The 20093-nt window shown below is 43.8% G+C and overlaps 11 protein-coding genes across 11 annotated transcripts; 6 read left to right on the top strand and 5 right to left on the bottom strand.

The window, feature by feature from the left end:
- On the bottom strand, window positions 1–1721 carry EAE97_004869 (uncharacterized protein; the record flags this gene model as incomplete). Its single annotated transcript, XM_038875381.1, has 6 exons — window positions 1–9; window positions 60–302; window positions 351–446; window positions 499–818; window positions 867–1546; window positions 1624–1721. The coding sequence occupies 6 exons, from the start codon at window positions 1719–1721 to the stop codon at window positions 1–3; spliced, it is 1446 nt and encodes a 481-aa protein (XP_038733738.1).
- Window positions 1722–3154: 1433 nt separating this feature from the next.
- Window positions 3155–4066, top strand: EAE97_004868 (uncharacterized protein; the record flags this gene model as incomplete). The annotated part of the gene is made up of 1 exon (XM_038875380.1): window positions 3155–4066. The coding sequence occupies one exon, from the start codon at window positions 3155–3157 to the stop codon at window positions 4064–4066; it is 912 nt and encodes a 303-aa protein (XP_038733737.1).
- Window positions 4067–4636: 570 nt separating this feature from the next.
- On the top strand, window positions 4637–7918 carry EAE97_004867 (uncharacterized protein; the record flags this gene model as incomplete). The annotated part of the gene is made up of 3 exons (XM_038875379.1): window positions 4637–5510; window positions 5652–6726; window positions 6916–7918. 3 exons carry the CDS (start codon window positions 4637–4639, stop codon window positions 7916–7918), a joined length of 2952 nt encoding a protein of 983 aa, XP_038733736.1.
- A 377-nt stretch (window positions 7919–8295) lies between these two features.
- Window positions 8296–9735, bottom strand: EAE97_004866 (uncharacterized protein). The gene is made up of 2 exons (XM_038875378.1): window positions 9445–9735; window positions 8296–9355 (listed from the first exon to the last, which is right to left on the bottom strand). Exons 1-2 carry the CDS (start codon window positions 9483–9485, stop codon window positions 8674–8676), a joined length of 723 nt encoding a protein of 240 aa, XP_038733735.1. The 5' UTR covers window positions 9486–9735; the 3' UTR covers window positions 8296–8673.
- A 411-nt stretch (window positions 9736–10146) lies between these two features.
- Window positions 10147–11518, top strand: EAE97_004865 (uncharacterized protein; the record flags this gene model as incomplete). Its single annotated transcript, XM_038875377.1, has 2 exons — window positions 10147–10184; window positions 10570–11518. 2 exons carry the CDS (start codon window positions 10147–10149, stop codon window positions 11516–11518), a joined length of 987 nt encoding a protein of 328 aa, XP_038733734.1.
- A 236-nt stretch (window positions 11519–11754) lies between these two features.
- EAE97_004864 (uncharacterized protein) lies at window positions 11755–12325 on the bottom strand (the record flags this gene model as incomplete). Its single annotated transcript, XM_038875376.1, has 2 exons — window positions 11755–11860; window positions 11976–12325. The coding sequence occupies 2 exons, from the start codon at window positions 12323–12325 to the stop codon at window positions 11755–11757; spliced, it is 456 nt and encodes a 151-aa protein (XP_038733733.1).
- A 389-nt stretch (window positions 12326–12714) lies between these two features.
- EAE97_004863 (uncharacterized protein) lies at window positions 12715–14011 on the top strand (the record flags this gene model as incomplete). The annotated part of the gene is made up of 2 exons (XM_038875375.1): window positions 12715–13165; window positions 13254–14011. The coding sequence occupies 2 exons, from the start codon at window positions 12715–12717 to the stop codon at window positions 14009–14011; spliced, it is 1209 nt and encodes a 402-aa protein (XP_038733732.1).
- Window positions 14012–14096: 85 nt separating this feature from the next.
- On the bottom strand, window positions 14097–14414 carry EAE97_004862 (uncharacterized protein; the record flags this gene model as incomplete). Its single annotated transcript, XM_038875374.1, has 2 exons — window positions 14097–14290; window positions 14357–14414. The coding sequence occupies 2 exons, from the start codon at window positions 14412–14414 to the stop codon at window positions 14097–14099; spliced, it is 252 nt and encodes an 83-aa protein (XP_038733731.1).
- A 625-nt stretch (window positions 14415–15039) lies between these two features.
- Window positions 15040–15735, bottom strand: EAE97_004861 (uncharacterized protein; the record flags this gene model as incomplete). Its single annotated transcript, XM_038875373.1, has 4 exons — window positions 15040–15159; window positions 15346–15426; window positions 15618–15650; window positions 15700–15735. The coding sequence occupies 4 exons, from the start codon at window positions 15733–15735 to the stop codon at window positions 15040–15042; spliced, it is 270 nt and encodes an 89-aa protein (XP_038733730.1).
- Window positions 15736–16062: 327 nt separating this feature from the next.
- EAE97_004860 (uncharacterized protein) lies at window positions 16063–17068 on the top strand (the record flags this gene model as incomplete). The annotated part of the gene is made up of 2 exons (XM_038875372.1): window positions 16063–16201; window positions 16254–17068. The coding sequence occupies 2 exons, from the start codon at window positions 16063–16065 to the stop codon at window positions 17066–17068; spliced, it is 954 nt and encodes a 317-aa protein (XP_038733729.1).
- An 819-nt stretch (window positions 17069–17887) lies between these two features.
- EAE97_004859 (uncharacterized protein) lies at window positions 17888–19776 on the top strand (the record flags this gene model as incomplete). Its single annotated transcript, XM_038875371.1, has 2 exons — window positions 17888–17962; window positions 18145–19776. The coding sequence occupies 2 exons, from the start codon at window positions 17888–17890 to the stop codon at window positions 19774–19776; spliced, it is 1707 nt and encodes a 568-aa protein (XP_038733728.1).
- Between the last annotated feature and the right edge of the window lie 317 nt (window positions 19777–20093).

Below are 20093 nucleotides of genomic sequence, written 5' to 3'. Positions count from 1 at the left end.
TTATTGTACCTGAACCAGTCAACAATGATGCTAATACTTGAATTTTATGACATTCTTACTTTGTCCTTTGGCTTATTTTCTTCGGCCTTGGAGTCTGGAGCTTTTGCAGCACCATTGTCTTCCTTAGCTTTAACTTCAGCTTTCTCCTTCTCCTTCTTCTCCTTGAGAGCCTCGTCTGCGATGACGTTCTTATCCTTCTCCCATTGTGGAGTTGGATCATCAAACTGTTCCTTCATCTTCTTATTACGTTCCGACTTTTCCTTTTCTTCATTTTCGCGAGCAATACGCTCTTGTTCCATTTCCTAAAAATCGTAAGTGATCTGTCAAAAGCCCAATATGATTCAACTGACCTCCATGTGACGAATATCATCAACACTTGGCTCATACAAATGCCAAATAGTATAATGAGGCAATCCAACTACCGAAAACTTCATTCGTTTTGCCATCTGTTCTGTTAATTAGCATAAGCATAACAAAAGTGTAGAAAGAGTTTCGAACCTTTCCGAATCCCTCAGTCTCGGCATGCTTTTCAAAACTAAAGGCAGGGAAATGGACACCAGATCTGAAAACCTTGGCTTTGGCCAAAATACTAACACCTCCAACACCATCGATATCCATTTCCATATCAGGGTCGCCATATGGGTCTCTCAAGTATGCAAGATGGGGACGCCATGTCGCATATTCCGCATAACCCTCCACGATAACTGCATCTTCGTCAAGAGTATCAGCTAAGGCCAAGGCTGTTTCGGACTCTTGCCATGAATTCAAATCATAAGGTTGCTCTCCTCCGAGCCAATCTGGCAATGGTCGCCAAACATCTAAAACCCGTTAGCCAATTGTAACAGAAATTATACACCATTACTCACTAGGTACAATGACGTCCTTATTGTGGCGCATCAGATCTTCTAGAATTGTGAAAGGTGCGGTCTCGACATCCACATCTCTCCAGTAAACCCAGCTGTGATAAGGACGTAATGCAGCGCTTAGAAGCCAATTTCTAGCTTGTGCCATCAACTTTCTTCGGCTTGCTTGTGCAGCAAAACCATGACGACTCTCTACATCTTGGTTGACCTTTTGACCGAAATCCTTCTCGATGATAGATATTTCACCATATGGTTGTTTTGGGTCCTCGTCGGCTTGTAATTTCTCCAAAAGCTCCGAGAGCAAAGATAGGGTGTTGTCCTTGGAATCAGAGACCAAGAATGCAAGATCTATAAGATGATGCGGGTATGTAAAATTACGAAGGTGCGCGAAAAACATTGGCAAATGGGGCTCGGCATCACGAAGGGGGGCACAAAGTAAGATCCGCTCCTCTCTTTCCCAACCTCTGGCCGTCCCTTGTACATTTGAAAGATCATAATATCGAACGGTTTCGAGTTGAAAGTCCTCCCCTGAAGATATGAGGCCAAAAGATAATACTGGAAGGACCGCGGCACCAGGCCATATAAACAGTCCAACTACTAATGCGAATACTAAGACGAGAGTCAAACGAACGAGAAGCTGCCTTCGACGGCGCAGCGCTGGCGGTGATGTCCTTGGTTGGAATCTGTATTTGAACGGTGTTAGTATATAAATATACAATTGCGCCGATGACTTTGGGTATTCAATTTGATCTGCACGAACCTATGTGGTGATATGGAGTATGTGTCGCTCTTAGAGTATGGATTGCTCTTGCGAGGATATCCATTAGAATATGCGGTTGCTTGATGCCTGGGCATCATTTTGGGTGAGGATACAGATGCATAAGAGGGTAACAATCAAAAGAGTTACAATGAACCCAGATGGCCGAATGTCAATGTTGACAGCTGGTTGTGGAAATATGAAGGTTGTGTATATTAGAATAGAATGCTTTAATTCAAAGCATCTCTAACTTCTGAGAGAGCAGGGGGGATTGCTGAGTGGATTCGTGTTCCTTGAGTGGGACTTGCTACAAACCCAAAAAAGAACCTTAGCCACAACTTCCCTACACACGGAATACAATTTACAGGGGATTCTAATCGAACTTAGAATTTGTATGTACCAATCATATTTATGTCGTAATGAATCAATGTAATTGTTGGTACGGTGAGATGGAATAATAATCAATTGTAATTTTCGTTCATTTCACCTCACAATTGGAGAAGAGATACTGTTCGAAGTATGTAAGAACGACACCAAGTCTACTTTTTTCTTGACATCTAAAAATTGGGACATTCCATGAATAGAAGACGTATGGATAAAGTTTATCTAGCATCTATCATCGATTGACCCTACCTCCCTAATAAAGTACCTACCTGCCTACTAGGTAGTATATCTCATGAACGGCTACTCCAGCAAACCCATCACTGAAAGTCTGAAACGTCGAACGAGCCATACTTTAATTTAAGCGATTAGACGCCAATGTTGAGCTTATTTTAAATATCTATCTGGGCAGGTATCATTAAGGCTGATTCAGCAATCTAATAGGAAGTTTTATAATTCAGCACTTAACTAACTTTTCACCTTGACAGAATACCTAATGAATAAGATTACATTTGCCATAAATCTTGAAAGGGGGCTTAGTAAGGGTTAATAAGATCTTTCGGATATGACAGTTATACGGTGGCTCGAGAGTGGCCCAAGAATTCGCTTGGCCTATAAGAAAGTCGACATTAAAAGTATGGAGATTCTGTTGTAGCTGTGCCCTTTTGACTCTAGGTAATAGTCGCGAGAAGGGGTCCACCGAGTGCTCAGGTCCTCTCACGTGTATTGGTGCCTGAGACCTATTCAGGCTTATATAGTTTCCGGAACAGGTTTAGTCTCTTGACCTAAGCTAGCGCATAAGCTAGTGAGAAGCTCTTTTTAATTCTCTTCGCACAAAAGATTGCAAGAATCTTTTATTCAAAAATTTTCAATCTTCCACAACTCTTAATTGACGGGAATTCAACAACAAATCAACAATTTTTGGTAAGTGACATTTGTCCAATCTCTTATGATCTCCCCTCTTTTCGATATGATTACAAAACCGATCTGTCAATCCCCTGACAACCAGATTTATCTGGACATGATGTCTTAAAATATGTTTTAATTCATGATTCATCGAACCTCAAATTTATCATTGCACAATCTACCACTTTAACAATAGGATCATTGCTAACATGATAAAGTGATCCATAGTCGTGAGCTCCAACTCAAAATGTCTCCGGGCATTGTTCCAGAGCCCGTTGCCATTTCATTCATTGCTGGCCGGTATTTGCTATTCGACATAAATGTCGTGACTCACCTTCGCAGGACTTACCATATCTGTGGTGTGTTGACTGGCACCATTCCACAGATCCCACAACAGAACTTATTCCTTGGCCTGCCCGTCGAATTGCTACCAGAAGAGGCCAAAGTTCTCGTCGATAAAAAGATTGCATATATTGTTGAGGATACCCCTTGGCATAAACAAAACTTCAGTTCGCTGGAAGGCCTGGATAGGAAGAAATATCTGGAGTCCCTCAAAACAGAGGCATTCAAAGCAAAAAGAGCTGCAGATACTGGAGCCAGGAAGCGCACTGAGAATGCTCTAGCGAAGAAAGCTTTGAAAGGTGGGAATGTATCGTTACCAAGTACATCTCGTGCAAGTAATGATACCCAAGATGCTATTTCCAATGAATCAGACCCCTTATTCGAGGATGAACGCCCTGCCTCTAGAGCCTCTTCTGTCGCGCCCTCATCCACGAAATCTTGGGGTATTACACCAACTGTTTCATATCCCTCATCATCTTCACCCCAAACATTTCCATCAAGTTCAGATCCATCCGTTCCTTCATCTTATCCTTTATTTGCTCACTTACACTCTCGTGACTACTTCATGACACCTGGTCTCCGATTCGGGTGCGACTATACTGTGTATCCAGGAGATCCTTTACGCTTTCATAGTCACTTCGTAGCGACAGGTTATGAATGGGATGAAGAAATCCGGCTACTAGACATAGTAGGAGGCGGTAGGTTAGGTACTGGTGTCAAAAAAGGCTTCTTGATTGGTGGCGAAAATCCTGAGAGGAAATCTGTTGAGGAAACCGACGGAGTAAGAACATTCTGTATAGAATGGGGTGGCATGTAATTTCAGAATGATATAGCTACCATATTCCAAGAAAAATGTACAAAAAATAAACAAAAAATGAACTTCAATTACTTTTGTCAAATCCGAGTGATGCCATGGAGACCAATGTATGAACTATGTGAAATTTTTTGAAAGCAGCCTTTTAATCAAAAGCCTCTCGATATTTCCACACATTGCATTTTGTTCTATGGAGGTCAATGATGTCGAAGTGCTAATCAAATCAAAGTTTCATCTCTTTCACCCCTCCTACCTACGATAATGTAACATTTAAGCTTCTTTTGAACATCACTACGGCACCTTTGCATTCTAGAATCGGCCGGAACAACGTATTCCGAAACATTAAATGAGGTCGCATCAGGCAATCAATAGGTCCCTGGAGATGTTTGGATTTCTCTCTTCGACATTGACTTTGTTGACTGTCAACATCTCAGTCATATTCTTCTTCCTTTTAGCCCAGGAGGATGCTCTTTATCTGGAATTTTTGATGGTCCGGTGAGACCAAGAAACGTCGATTAATTATCTCTTTGTGACGACCTAAGCCGTTTGCATTGATTCGAATCTTAGCTTATCATGGCCTCTCCAACAATGCTCGATAATGGTACAAAATTTGATATTGCTTCATGGACGAACTGGACCGCAGTTAATGTTACGCAATATGTCCCGTCTGCAAGGGATTTTGCTTTGGCAGGACCGCGAATGGTCATGAAACTCGGTTCCTTTCTTGCAGTTCCGGAAAGTGTTGATAATATATTGGGTATAAGGATGGCGTCACGAATAATTCCAGAAGCTACTGGATCTGGCATACCTGATCCCGCAGAAACGATAACTGCCGCAGCAGTTGCGGGCATAACACAGATTGTAGAAACCAGCTCGGAAACATTGACGGAAGAGAATATCATGGAAAGCTCAAGATTCTCTTTGGAGAGTGCGCGGAGTCTTGGAGGTTTATTTGCTTATGCCACAAGCAAATGGGCCCTTGGGTGTATAGTGATGGCCATCGTTTTGAATCGCACGCATATAATGGCCAGCACGAGAAGGCCACTCGAATTTACGTGGAAACCACGCTTCCTATTACGAATAATACCTATAATACTACTTCTCTTTCAAGCCAGATGGCTGCTGCAATCAATACAATGCCAGACATCCCCTGATTTTGGTTACTTACGGTGGGGTAATTCTTCAAAATCCCATAATCTCCTGTTCACCCAGGACGGAGGTCCCCTGCATACGTTCAGTCAAGCCCTTCTGTTTGGTGCTAAGGATTCATCCTCGTGTCTGGCAGTGAGTATGATTCCTAGTAATCATACTGTGGGAAACGAGACCAATTCTGAGGAGGGAATTCCCACCACATACGATCTTTCCGGATCTTTATCACTTCTATGGCCTTTGTTCAAAACATTTAGCTTCAGTCAATTTGTCGAAACAGTGTCCTGCGCTGTTCAAGGTAAGCCTACCCTATATGATACCTTTTCATCTTTTCTTTTGCATGCTCTAGATAGTGCTAGAGGATTGTGGTGTTCAAAAATCTCTTCATTTTCTATAATAACTTGGGTATACCATAAGTATGTGACCTAACAACATCCAGGTCGTCAGGTCGCAGCTGAAACGGGAATGACACTCTTCGAACACTCATTAGCCTTCGCTGAGGCCGATGCCGCTATTAGTGCTCAAATTGTTGGCTTTACCAAGATTAAGATCCCAGCGGAAGACAACTCAAATGCTGGACCCACTCAATTTCCTGTCACACGCTCCATGATCCTGAAGAAAATAAATACCACGCCAGAAGTCCTACTTGTTGGGTTCCTCTCAGTTATGAATCATTTGAGTAGTCACATCCTTGCAATCTTCGATATTCAAGGAAGATATCGGCTACTTAGTACCGGATTCTGGGGCATATCATTTATGTCAGTGATTGTATGGAGTCTCGTGTCATTTTCTTTCGATCATCCTTCAAGCCAAGCATTATTGAGGTTTCCTACGGTTTGTATTATTGGATTCATTCCCCATGTTCTCGTTCTGTGTGGTATCATCATATGTTCAATAATATACGGCGTTGCATTGATTTTGTCTACATTAGCCCCTGCTAGTGGTATCGACGAGTCCAACATTCCAGTTGGACAAAATCTGCCAGATACTCCTCGCCCTCGATTATCCTTCTCGCAGAGAGTGATCAATGCACATCATAACATGCAAGCGAATGTCCCATTGTCAAGTATACGAATAACAATGCACATGGACTTCTACACTGCTCTGCTAAGGACAGGGTTTGCTGTTATGACCATGGCTAGTGAAGCTGTTTATCTGAATGAGAGTCGAGGGGTAAATGTCAAACCCAATACCTGGCTCGAAGATGATCGTCTACGTGAGATTGAAGAGACTGGAGCACAATGGCTAGGCCCAAGTTTTAAAGCTCATGAATCTGAGCTTGCTATAGATGATCATATGCCTCATAATGTTGGTCTCGTAGCGGCTACTAACCAGAGGGTACTTCCACAAAAGAATAACAGTCCTTATGCGCGCGAGATGACTGCACAGAAGAATGCAAAGTCCAAAGGACAAGAGCGATCAGTCAGAGATGGTGTTGGTGCTACAGAGCGCAGTGGGCGTTGGGTGATGGCATTGGAGTTCTTTCTTGGGATCAATAGATTAATTCTCAGCTGGTAAGTCATCTCCCATTATTTGTCGTTCGCAGAAGTATCCATTCATCAACAGTTTGACAATGGAAGACTTTATCAAGACGTGCAGAACGGTATCACAAAGTTTCTTGCAATAAATAGTCACTTCCAAATTCACCTTCGCGCATGCCAAAGTATTGTACATTCTAAAAATTGCTAATTTATGGATTGCAGGTGGGCAACATGCATTTTGATGTTTATGAGTTGGCTTGGGATTCAGAGCCGCCCAGGCTGGCTTCTGTGGCTTGTATCGCGAACAAAAAGAGACCCCGCTAGCACAGTCGTGCAAGCAAATGACCCAGATACGCTTAACTTCTGGCTTCTGAATATGGATGGAGAATTGACTCTACCCAAAGATGACCATGTGGATGTAGAAGTAGAGATGAGAAGGCGACTGAAGACCAGCCAAGAATATTGGAGTCGACATAGAGAGACTGAGTTGGACTCCAGTCTATATCAATGGTGGCTGAATGGCGGCTGGTGGGGAAGTGATGATAATAGTGGAACATTTAGCCCCGAGAAAAAAGATATTGAAGATGACATGACCAGTGTAATCTCATATTCGACAGAAGACGAACGAGATTGGGAGTCAGACGATGCCGTTACAGATGGTCAAAGAACTCCCACACAACGATCACCTCACCCATCGCGAGAATCTAGTCCATTTCTCGACACACCCCTATCCACAACAGATCTAGCTCAACTTTTACATCCTCGAAACCCCGAACAAAGAGCAGAAGCTCAAGCCCTCTCACTCCACCTCTCAAGCGATAAAATACTAACCCGTTCCCGCTACCGCGACATCATTCAGAGAGAACGAGCTCATGTCCTGACATCCACTCTTCAACGCCCTCCAAATTTCATCCCCTCCGATCCATCGGGCAAACTTTCTCCAGACGAAGAAGCCCAAATCCTCGAGCATCTCATCATCTCCAAACGCAACTATCAAAAAGCCACCCAAGAACCGGCTTCCTGGATGCAAGGTGCATCCGGCATGGGAGAGAATGGCCCACAATGTGTGGTATGCCAGAGCTCACCCAGAAGTGTGATCGTATGGCCTTGTCGTTGCTTAAGCTTATGCGATGATTGTCGTGTTACGCTTGCGATGAATAACTTCGATAAGTGTGTTTGTTGTAGGAGGGATGTGGTGAGTTTTAGTAGGATCTTTGTTCCATAGTGGGGGGAAAGGGGTGAGAATAGGACCTTGGCAGGATGGGCGTGAATGGGTGCACAGAATGACTTGTTAGTCATGACACTCATCAGTTCGTCGTGGGGATTCGAAACATGTTCGTGCGGTATGAGCATATTCAGAGTCGACAGTAGAAAGGGTGGAATTTTTCTTTTCTTTTCTTTCAAGGGCGTGGGGATCTTATCGCGAGGAGTAGTACAAATTTTGTGTTTTCTTTTGTATCATTAGATTAACCTTTGTTATGTGATGTGTTATGAGTCAGTAGTATGTATCATGACATGAGCACATATCACAATAACGCACATAATATTCATCACCAATCTTACCCGAAACTTCGATTAGCTCGATTCGTGTAATTCAGTTTTCTTTACTTAAAATAATTAATATTTACTATCTTGTGATATCTCCATCTAATGATCCTGACATGGGGCATGTCGTACAAATAGCGCATTTATATCCAGAGCTCTCTGTGTGATATCGGCAAATCCCAATTCTTTCCTGAAATGATCGAATGTGATCAGTAGAGGGTATCGCGTCTCCGCTGATTTTGCTTTTCCTCCTGTTTCATCCTGTCTTCTTTTTACGGCTCTATGGTGCAATTTTCCTTGCAAAGATGCTGAAAGTACAGTAGGTGAATCTAAGTTTCCTATCTCTCTCCGTCCACCCAATTCGCATCTACTCTCTATGCACCTCATTTTGCTCTTCATCATTTTCTTTACAACGCTCCTTGAAATATCAAAACCTCAATCCCCATCTTTTTCCAAGAACCCCGGATCATTCCTCACCCTCGCTTCAAACTTCTTCCACCACTCTTCAAACGCCTTGAGAGGCACAACTTCTACCCCCTTCCCATTTCCCGCATCCATGATATTACCGCTGAAGCTCGCGAGGAAATTGAACGCATTCTTTATTATGCGTTGCGCCAGAACTAGCGTATCCGTATTTGTAGGCTGGGGTCTGGAGAGAACTAATGAGGTTCCAGGATTTGACGACGATGCACCTGCGGAAGAAGAATGGGACGAAGATAGCTGTGCCATTTGTGCAGATACCGACTCGGCGCTCTCGAGAGAGATTCCAATGGTGATTTCGCCTTGCATTTGGGGCGTGGAGGATTCGGCGTCCATGTCGATTTCGGGGGCATTGTTGGGAGCTTGAGAGGAAATGTCGCGGTTGATTTTGAAGATGGCGCTTTCTTTTCCGGGACCGATTCCCCCGAGGAATTTGAAGGGGGGGTCAATTGATGCGCCAGTGGGGGAGGGCGGGAGAGAGATGTAGACTGCGGCGGCGGTGGAGGGGGGGAGGGTGATTCCGGGGAGGATGAAGACGCAGATGTGTTGGTAGGGGCGGGCGGGGAGAGTAAAGGTAAAGGATGTTGGGGAAGGGGCAGAAGTGGGAGTTGTGATTGGTGGGAGACCGGTAGGAATTCTGGAGGAGGGAGAGGTTAGCTTTTTGCTTGTTAGGCTGGCTGCGAAGAGAGATTGGGAGAGTTCGGAGCTGAGGAGAGATGAACTTACATGCCAAATAATTGGGGTAGTGAAGGGGGAGCTTGCTCCATGGTGAATCTGTGATATTCTCGCGCGTTGTGATTGCGATGCGGATGTGACGTATGATAAAAAATAATAGCTACTCAAATATGTATGTAGCTGATCAGAGCTCCAATCTGTGCTCAAATAATACAAATCACACGAATTAACACAACACGATGACTGTATCTGAATAAATTGATAGCTTTTGTAAATGATAAAAATTGCTTGTAAATTGTGTTTGAAGAAATGAATGCGGATTTCGAATTGAGGTAACTGTTTTCACTCAAAGTAAGCTTAAGGAATTTTAACGTCATTTGCGAAAGTTCTCGTTGTGTCTAGAGTAGCAATCTGACTGCGGGGCTTGAGCGGGGCATCTTTTTTTGTGCGTGGTGGGGGTGTAAACCAAGCTGCAAAGTAATTTGAGCCATCGGATTCAGTCAGTCTTTGCTAATTTTGACTCCCGAGTTTCAATACACCTGGGTATAATTGCACTAGCAGTAGTACTGTGTCGATATTTGTACAAGGGGTTTTTGAAATTCTCTTTCTTACAAGACTTAGAAATCTAAGCTTTTGATATTGGTTGAAGAACTATATTTGGCATTCAATAGAAGTTTTTCTTTTGGATACAATTCATTCATCACATACGAATCACGCCTTTCTAGAGAGAAAATACGCAGAGAAGGAGACATCATGAAGACGTATTTAGATCTTGTCAATGAGTGCGATACGTAAGTATTTAATTTTGAGTTGTCTCAGTAACTTGGCTATTGCTAGATGGTGTCACTGCATGAAAACGGTTTGAACGGGTGGTGGCTGTTGAGGGAGGTGGGGGTTGGACTGCTTCTTGGAAGACACAAAATTCTATGACACAACCAAGTGGTTGATCAATTAAGTTTTAATCCATATGAAGATACGTCGGGTTACAAGGATAATGGGAGCCAATGTTTCCAAGAGCGGTTTTGAATTGAGCAAAATTCCAAAGTTCAAGTTGAACATAGGGAATTACTCCACTCAACTGCATAACCATCTCCAATCCTATCTTGAGCCTCAAAATTTTATCGCGCTATCTATCGTCGTCTTTTCAAGCCGCATCTCCAACTAATATCTCCCCAGATTTCCCTACCCCGAGAAAGATGCCACCGCTCACTCAACTCTAACTTCCACCCTCTACACCCTCATCCACGAGGACCCCACCACATCCACCACCTACCCTCTAGGCTACATCACCCTCCCCGTCTACCGTGCTCTCCTCAAAGTCCCCACCAGCATCAAAGGAGAAATGAGCATCAACCAATCTCAACGCACCATATCTCTTTTCACGCAAGCCACCGAGCCCGAACGCAGTGCCGCCGTCGCTGCAACATGCGAGTATTGGCGCACCAACAAAACCTTCGAAGTTCTATCCGGCTGGCGTGATGAGCTATATCCTGTCTATGGTCCCGGAAATGAAGTACTTTGGTCCATTGAACGCAGCGCTTCGGTTTTGTTCGGCATTCTCGGTTATGGAATTCACATGATGGCATATGTGCGTTGTCCCGAAGTGAAGTATGGGATGAAATTATGGGTCCCAAGACGTTCGGCCACAAAACAAACGTATCCATCTATGTTGGACAATACGGTTGCGGGAGGAATGTCTACGGGAGAAGATAAATTCGAGGCTTTGGTGAGAGAGTGTATGGAAGAAGCCAGTTTTCCAGAAGATGTTGTGAGGAAAAATGCAAAGGCTCACGGCGCTCTCACGTATTTCCATGTACGGGGAGCCACTGCTGGAGGAGAAATGGGGTTGATGCAGCCAGAATGTGAATACATTTATGATTTGGAGTTGCCTGCTGATGTCATTCCTAAACCAAATGATAGCGAGGTGGAACAATTCTATCTCTGGACTGTAGAGGAAGTTCAGGAGCACATGAAAATGGGAGAGTTCAAATCCAATTGCGGAATTGTTCTATTGGATTTCTTCATCAGATACGGCATATTGACAAGGGAGAATGAAAGCGATTTCGATGAGATCAACAGCAGGATTCATAGGAAATTGCCATTGCTCGGACCACATAATATTTGAATATTTTAGAATTCCAGATTTTAAAAGGTATCTGGTGCTTGAACGCCCTCAAGACTTTTTCAATTTCCCATCCACAACGCCCCACGCAAATGCAAAACCACATGTGCATACGATAAATCGGGGTTTAACTATCGATTTTCGTCTGCCAGATTCCTCACAAGGATTTCACCACAACATAGATAGCGAGTCCTTTCCTCTATTAGTTTTCGATTTCCCAGACAGTTTTCCAAGGCTATCTATTTCTTGATGAGGAGGTAGACATAGTCGACTCTTAGGGGTGTAAGCTTCTTGTAAGGACCCTCCAAACCCATTAACAATCCACCGAAGGAGACGTATGCCTTGCTATATCAGAAGTCAGTCAACCATTTCATTACATAGAGAGATACCATAGCCAAATAGCAAGCAAACAATCGATCATCATCAAATCCTCAATCCCAAGAGAAAGAAAAACACCTACATAAGATCACTGTTCTCCTGATCCTCAAACTTATAAATCTTTCCGTGACAAACATAATCAAACATATCCGCTAGCGTAGCCTCACCCCCCAATCCCATGCGATTAGCGTCTCTCCATCCCTTTCCATCATCCTTTGTGCCATCCAAATTGAGAGATGTCGCAAGCACAACGCGAATGTTGTCGCCGACGGCTAATGGGAATAGCTCGGTATTGATATCCAAAAGCATGGAGACGGAGTGATCGACCGTGGAGGTCGCCTTGATACGTCCTACTCGTACATATTTTTTATGGTCTAATTCGTTGACGGTGAAGTGCTCGTCGAAAAGTTGCGCGTCTTGAGGACCAGACATTGTGGATTAGAAATTGGAGATCGTGGAAATTGTAATGATAGTATTCGAACTTGAGGATCTTTGGAGGTTTGTATCGATCTTGGTGTAAATTGATCGAGGTATCGAAATATTATTCTGTCGGACTTCGATTTCAATAATTCGAGAGTGTGGTATCAAATGGCGATGCTGTAAGTAAATACTCAGTAAAGAAGCTTTGTCTTTCGCAAAATATTGCACTCTTCCAAAAACATCGAAAATCCAGACGGAGATCGGCCAAACGAATGTTCCGGCGCAAAAAAAATTAATGGCAAGTGGCTCGCTTTAGGTGGGATATGATTTCCATAAAATACTTACCCCGCGACCATCAAAATTAATTCTCGTCATAATTAACACCACCAATTTTTTCCAACATGGCTTTTCGTAAACGTAACGTAGCAATTGCGCAACCGGGAGTCCAAACTTCGCAGACTCCCATTCCGGAAAAAGTAGCACCCATTCCGGGTATTCGTCCCTCACCACTCGATGGTCGTCCAACGACATCAACGGGAATCCGTTCGCTCGATTCTATACTAGCTGGTCATGCGGGGCTTGCACTGGGCGCTTCATTGCTACTTGAGGAGAGTGGGACTACAGATTTTGGGGGCACGTTGTTGAAATACTATGCTGCGGAGGGAGTATTGCAAGGACATCATATTCACGTTTTGGGAATGCACCAAGGATGGGGAAGAGAATTGCCTGGAATGGGGGTTGCGGAGGGATCATCTTTGAAGAAAGACGCGGAGAATAAGGCGGCAGATGATAAGATGAAGATTGCGTGGAGATATGAGAGATTGGGGGAATTTGGGGCGAGTGGTGCTAGAGGTGGGTGGCCCTTTGTATATATGTGTGACCGATTCGTAGAAGAATATAATATCGAATTACAAAAGCTAATGCTCTTATTTGTGTGTAGAGAGAAGTACCGTGCAATCGAGTGCTGGCTCTTCAGGTTCAGCTGCAATATTTTGTCACGACTTCGATCTTAGTAAACGATTGATTCCACCTTCGTCTACTCAAATGCATTTCATACCCACGATTCTCAGACCCGACTTCGAATTCGCAGATGCAACAAACGGTACAAAATTACCCTTTACACCATTTCTCCAACATCTCTCGACTCAACTCTCCCGAACCCCTCCTACAACTATCCACCGCATCATAATTCCCTCCCTCCTCTCACCAGCTCTATACCCCTCGCATGCCTCTCTCCCCCATCACGTCCTCCCTTTCCTCCACGCTCTCCGTGCTCTACTCCGCCAGTACCCCACCCGACTAACTCTCATGCTCACCCTCCCTCTCCCCCTACACCCCCGCACGACCGCCCTCACAAAATGGATTGAGCTCCTCAGCGACGGTGTCCTCGAAATCGCTCCATTCCCATCCATAGCCATCATCCCCAAAGCCACACCGTCCAGCTCCTCCAATCCCGCTCAAGAAGAGCCTCCACAAGGAATGCTCAAAATCCATCGCCTACCCATATTCCACGAAAAGGGCGGCGGAAGCGCTGGGTTCGCTGGCGACGATTTGGCATTCTCGTTGAGTAGAAGAAAGGGACTTGTAATCAAACCCTACAGTTTACCACCCGTTGAAGACGAAGGGGAAGAACAAAAGGGCGGGATCGACATCGATGGAAAGGGAGGAAAAGCCACCAAAGTCGATATTGAATTTTAGATCATTGTAATTTCTCCCATTCATCAATTGTATGGACAAATTTTGTATATAGCGTAGCACCGGCGTTTGAGACGGATAGGAAACTTTATTCGGAATCGGAATGTTCAATATGATCTCCTAACATATCTTGCATCTCGAATTGGTTCCAAGTACCGTGCCCATTGGATGTGATGGCTCCCATGTAGTTACTGTCATATATGGCCTCTCGGGGATTATATGACATTCCTGAAATATGACGGCGAGCTCCTTCGCCCAGACATGAGGTGAGTATCATCCACGCTGTAGCGTTTGTTAGTGCTTGAGTGATGTGTGAGGGGTGGGAATTTTTGGGATAGGATCACATGCCGATGAAAAGCGTGATGCCAATTGACATCACTAGAATCAAGGGCCAAAGTGCAGGCATTGTGAATCACAAGATATCGTTTTAGTTTTCTTGATCCGTAGCTCACGAGTTGCAGGCGATGTTGCTACAATAAAAAGGTCATGCTGACTAATACAATATCACATCTTCGGCGATGCTGAAAGGACTTGCGTATCAAATTTGCATGCTATAAAATGGCCTTTTTCGATTGTACAAGATCACGATGTCAAAAGTGTTATGAGAGACGTTGCAATTGGAAAAAATTGTAGATTTATAACTATATAGTAATGCGCAGAACTGGCCGATGAGGCGTTTCAATGTTCTATAGCGACGATGGCCAAAGGATCTACCTTAATCCAAACTTACCTGCGAATTTTATCCAAACCAACATAGTAAACTAACATGTCAAGTATTCAAAGTCAAGACTCAAAAAACCTAATAGCACACATCTATTAGCGTAGAACTAACAGTGATGTTTAATGCTGAATATAAATTTCCAAGGTTTGTTCAGAAAGCCGTTTAAATCAAGCACTTCAACCGGCGACAGAAATCTGAATTACAAGACGCAAGACGAATCTCCGAAGCTCTGAAACCCCAGCTCCACAACCTATCATCCCAAGCTTGAAGGCCCAGTCCGGTGCGGGAGTAGGGTTCGGTTGATGAGCATTCATGGAATGGATAAGCTGTTATCATCATAACGAGGAGGTGCTAAAGGTGATGGAGTATACCGTACCTGTGAAGAACGTTGTTGCGCCTTGGATGTGTGAAACGTGAGAAGAATCTGTGACTAAAGTGACAATTAGCTTTTGTAATGTTTAAGTTGTTCAAAGCAAAATGAGGTAATGTCTTTTTGGATCAGAAAAGTTTTGGTATATTGGTTATCAACATGAAAGTTCAGAAGCAGAACTGATTAATTTTTTTTCATCATATAAAGACGGTATGGAGCGCGAGATTGGAAGATAGGTGAACTTACAAATGAGAAGACTCTTGCTTCAGGTGCAATAGACGGCAGGGTAGTGTTGTCGGAATGTGTGCTGCTTGTAGCAATCATTATCTATAATCTTGAGACAATCGTTAGCAATTGCAAAATGTGAATATTGCTGAGAAAAACACGAGCATTGAGATCGTGGCTCATATGGTGATGCATGTTTGTTCGTGGCTCAGGAGATCGCCGAGAACTAAAAGGTGTGTAGTTTGAATCCGGGCCAGGAATATGTAAGTGAAGAAAAGGTTGTAAAAACTTACCAAGTTAATTGAGACCAGAAGGTCGAGCTGCGACTGAAGATATTAGTGCGCAAAGTTTTCAAAACTTCTTGTCCAATAATACCGTTGTACCAGATATTGCTAGTATATTGTATTGCATTGCTTAAGAAGCAATTGATGAGGTTCGAGATGTTAAAGAAGGCAACTTGCAACCATCTCGAAACCAAATCAGAAGAATATTTTTTATTGTTTAAGAGAGAAAATCTGGTCGAGGTTCGCGAAAATTTAAGAAGGTTCAACCACGCTAAAACATCTGCAAGGATTTCATCGGTCCGTCTATTTCTCCGGACCCCCGGCAGAAAATGTTGATAGTTCCCACCGCAGAGAGGAGAGAGCTGTTTGCGATGGAAGTAAAAACTAAAAAGACGATACCATAGATACTTCAGGCTGGCCAATTTCACCAATTTCACCAATTTTCATATCAATCATGTCTGATCGAAGGAGAATAAATGGTCCCCCTGGTGGAACAAATCCACCAGTCTTTTTAAAGTATCTTACCAAAGATTCAAAGAGTCGCCCAGAACGACCTTCAAGGAATAGGCAACCCAATGTTTTAAGGAAAATTTGTATGTACATATCAATTTCAATACCAATGATTCTAAACTCATCTCCAATCAGTTTTGAAGACCGGTGTAACTCCATCAGCCTCAGGATCCGCATATCTCGAACTTGAACCATCTCAACCTTCAAATCAAGCAGCGCCAGGCCTTGCTTCCCTCTCTACATCCGGTCTCAAACTTGCGTGTACTGTCCATGGCCCTCGACCATTACCTAAGTCTGCCGCATTTTCACCGCATATGATCCTACAGACGCACGTCAAGTATGCGCCATTTGCAGCTAGAAGAAGACGAGGATATGTTAGGGATACAAGTGAAAGGGATCTTGGAGTGCATTTGGAAACGGCATTGAGAGGTGTAATCATTGGTGATAGATGGCCTAAGAGCGGAGTAGAGATAAACATTACGATTCTTGAAGGCGAGGAGGATCATTGGTGGGGTGATGATAAATCTTTTGGTTCGTTGACTGCAGGTGGATGGGGTATGATGAGTGTACTCAGCGGTTGCATCACTGTTGCTTCTGCAGCTATTGCCGATGCTGGAATCGATTGTGTTGATGTTGTTTCTGGCGGAGTCGCCGCATTAGTACGTTCACCGGCCACTCCAGAGCAGGATGGTTCTACTGAATTGGTTTTGGACCCAGTACCATCTGAACATAAGGAGATTCTAGCTGCATGTATCGTGGCATATCTTCCAGCTCGAGATGAGATCACAGACCTTTGGGTGAAAGGAGATATTGGGCATTCAACTGAGTCTAATACTGATGATCCATCTTATGAAAAACTCACAGAGAATGCAGTACAGGCTGCTTTGGGTGCACATAGGGTTCTCATCGGAGCTCTGAAGGAAACTGCAGATATCAAATTCAGAAGATGAGACTGCGCTTTCAATGCTTGCTCGTGTATTTGAAATTGGAGTTTTTGGGCGTTAGAAAAGAGAGTAACCATCAGCCAACATTGGCATTGGATGAACAAGGCGTTAAAGGAAATCAGGACCTTATTGCATGAAAGCGAGGAGTTTCTCGTGATCTTTCGAAAGTTAGGCTTCGATATCTACGTTGAATGATTACAGAATTGTCATTGTTCATTTTCAAACACAGATGCACATTCTTCTCGGTACACCTCTTTCATGATTGATTTTATATTGTATGCATGAACAACACTTGAAAATTTCATTTGAAGCCCCTTCACCATTTCTCACAATTAAAGAGCACCACAATTACACCTACTATCTTTATGGACTTCCAGGAATCATGTATGAATAACCTCTTTAAGGTACCCCTAAACAAACACCAAGCTTTCAATTCACATCAAAAGCAGGCAGTATCATAAGCCAAGCTGCATACCAATACCCTCCCCAAAATAAAAACATCTCCAAACTCCATCGTTTCATTCATGTATCCACAGTTCGCTTTCATCATCTTGCAGTATATAGAATACCAAACTTCCCATATCCCAAGTCAACTCGATGAACATTTCGAAGAGATTATTGATTACATTTTGAAACACCATACTTGAACTTTTAATTAAAACACAACCCTGTAACCTCACTCGCAAAATCACATACCCAAAGTCGCTAAACTCTTCAACCCCTCAATATCACCCAAAAGGGCGAACCAGCAATCCAATCACTTCCCAACATCCAAGCTCGGCAAGCCTAAGAGTGGAAAGAGAAAGGACGCGAATAACAACAAACATGCCGTCCAAGATTCAACTTGATGAGAATCTGGTGTTTTTGTATATCTGTCTACAGAAATCAGATATGAAAACTGTGAGTACATTCCATAGACAGGATATTTTGTTGATGTTTTAGCTCGGTATATATCGACATCTTGTAAACAAACTATTTACAACACTATATCCCATTTTATCTTTCCCATCCCCTTTCCCACCAACTCAATCGACACCCATGATTCTCCTTCCCCACTCTAACAACTTTCTCCCCATCTATAGATTGATTTCGCCGCCGTAGGCCAAACGACTAATCTCAAATCTCCCGCTGCACGTATGCGCTACACGAGACTGAAACGCCAGATTGAAAAGGGGGTTATAGGGGCGAATGCGAATATTAATCTTCGGAGTGGGGGGGATGAGAGGGAGAGGAATGGGGAGGAGAAAGAAAGGAGGAAGGAGAAAAGAGAGAAGAAGATGAGAGAGAAGAAACAGAAAGAGGAGAAGAGGGAGAGAGAGGGTGTGGAAAAGAAGGAGAAAGTGGAAGCTAAAGAGTGGAATAGGGTGGACGGTGGTTTGGGAATGGAAATGGGGATGGAACTGAAAATGAAAATGTATGATGGAGTGGAGAAAGAAGAAGGAAAGAGAAAGAGGGAAGTTGGAGATACCACGGAATCGGACGCAGACGCGATCTCAGAACCGGATTTCCAGCTCCAAGGATGGAAAACCTCCATACTCAACAACACAACCTCTCCATTCCCCGCAGATCTTCCCCCATCCATCCAGTTTTCCACGCACCCGCAGACCGAACATCTCCCTCACCCATACCTCCACAACTATCCCGCAACATCCGCTCCCCAACCGAACATCTCGCAAAGCGATTTTTTAGCATCACAATCCATGTCCCAGACTCACCCAGACCAACTCCCCTCCCAAACATCCTCCCCTCCCCTCCTCGATCCCCAAATAAAACTCGAACCCTACTCCCCCTTCTCCTCCTTCTCCTCTTATTCCACCGAACGCAGCATACCCAATTTTCACGAGCGCACCGAAGACGAAGACGCAGATTCCGAAGACGAGATGCCGCTCGCTAAACGTCGAGGTTTGGGGAAACGACACGCTTCTCGTTCTCATTCTCAATCTCAATCTCAATCTCCACATGGAAATGGAAATGAAAATCCAAACCCAGATAGAGAAGAAATTTCACATACAAATACCTCGAAAATCGCAGAGGGATATGGAGATGCACATTCTCATTCACATTCTCATTCGTGTTCTGAGATGAGTGATCTGCGGGAGAGTGGATGTGCAGATGAATACACATATACACATCCTCCTCTTCGCAGCTCCATACACGCACCTATTACTTCTTCTCAATACGCATACGCATATCCAAATCCCTACACCACACCCTACAAATCGATCTACACCCCTCCAGCCTCCTCCTACGAAACCCTCGAGTCCTTGAATTCTACACTTTTAGCCCCCCTCCCCTCTCCCCCCTTAATATCCTCATCAAAATCCACCTCTACCCCCTCCAACCCACCACCCCATCCCCATCCCTACAACTGGGCCGACACATACCAATCCTACCGACATCTCTGGGGCACCGAACGTATCGCACGAGTCTCTCCTCCGCCTCCGCCTCCACCTCCATCTATATCGACTTCTTCATGTCCATCTTCATCTTCTTCTTCGCCTTTACCCCTATACCATAACCATGACCATAACCATAATTACAACCACAACCCCACTCACACTCACACCCACACTCCCACTCCCAGTCACAACCATACCCACAACCACAACAAAATCACCAATGCTAATACGATTCCCGACTCTGATTTTCCAGCACCTCTCCCTACTCAATCGCCTCGTTCCAATACTCACCCTTTATCGTTTTCGCAGTGGTGATTTTGTTTCTAACATTTCTGCTTGTTTGCTTGTTCGTTTGTTTGTTTTCTTCGAGTTGCATGTTAACAATTTAGATAGGGGTTCAGACGGGAATGGGGACAGAACAGAATGAACAAGTCAAATTCGATTAAATAGATCCAATTCCACTCTCTTATCCCTTTCCAAAACATAAAAAGCGATGTTCCTACTTCAGATTTCACCTCCTCAATCGCTTTCTCTCAAATGGCATAACGGGTACACGTAAGAAATGAAAATTGACAATTTCGTCCCTTTCTACTCTAGTCTATCAAGATGATATCACTAACACCCCCAAATAA

Source organism: Botrytis byssoidea, assembly GCF_014898295.1.
Source record: "Botrytis byssoidea strain MUCL 94 chromosome Unknown BBYS_008, whole genome shotgun sequence".
Lineage (NCBI taxonomy): Eukaryota > Fungi > Ascomycota > Leotiomycetes > Helotiales > Sclerotiniaceae > Botrytis > Botrytis byssoidea.
Note: the sequence above shows the minus strand (reverse complement) of the source record. Positions and strands in the feature narration are given on the sequence as shown.

Excerpts from the sequence above, each read along its gene's own strand:
- EAE97_004866 (XM_038875378.1), bottom strand. The coding sequence starts at position 9,485 with ATGGAGCAAGCTCCCCCTTCACTACCCCAATTATTTGGCAT. Across the intron at positions 9,356-9,444 it reads CTACCCCAATTATTTGGCAT|AATTCCTACCGGTCTCCCAC; the intron begins GTAAGTTCATCT and ends TCCCTCCTCCAG.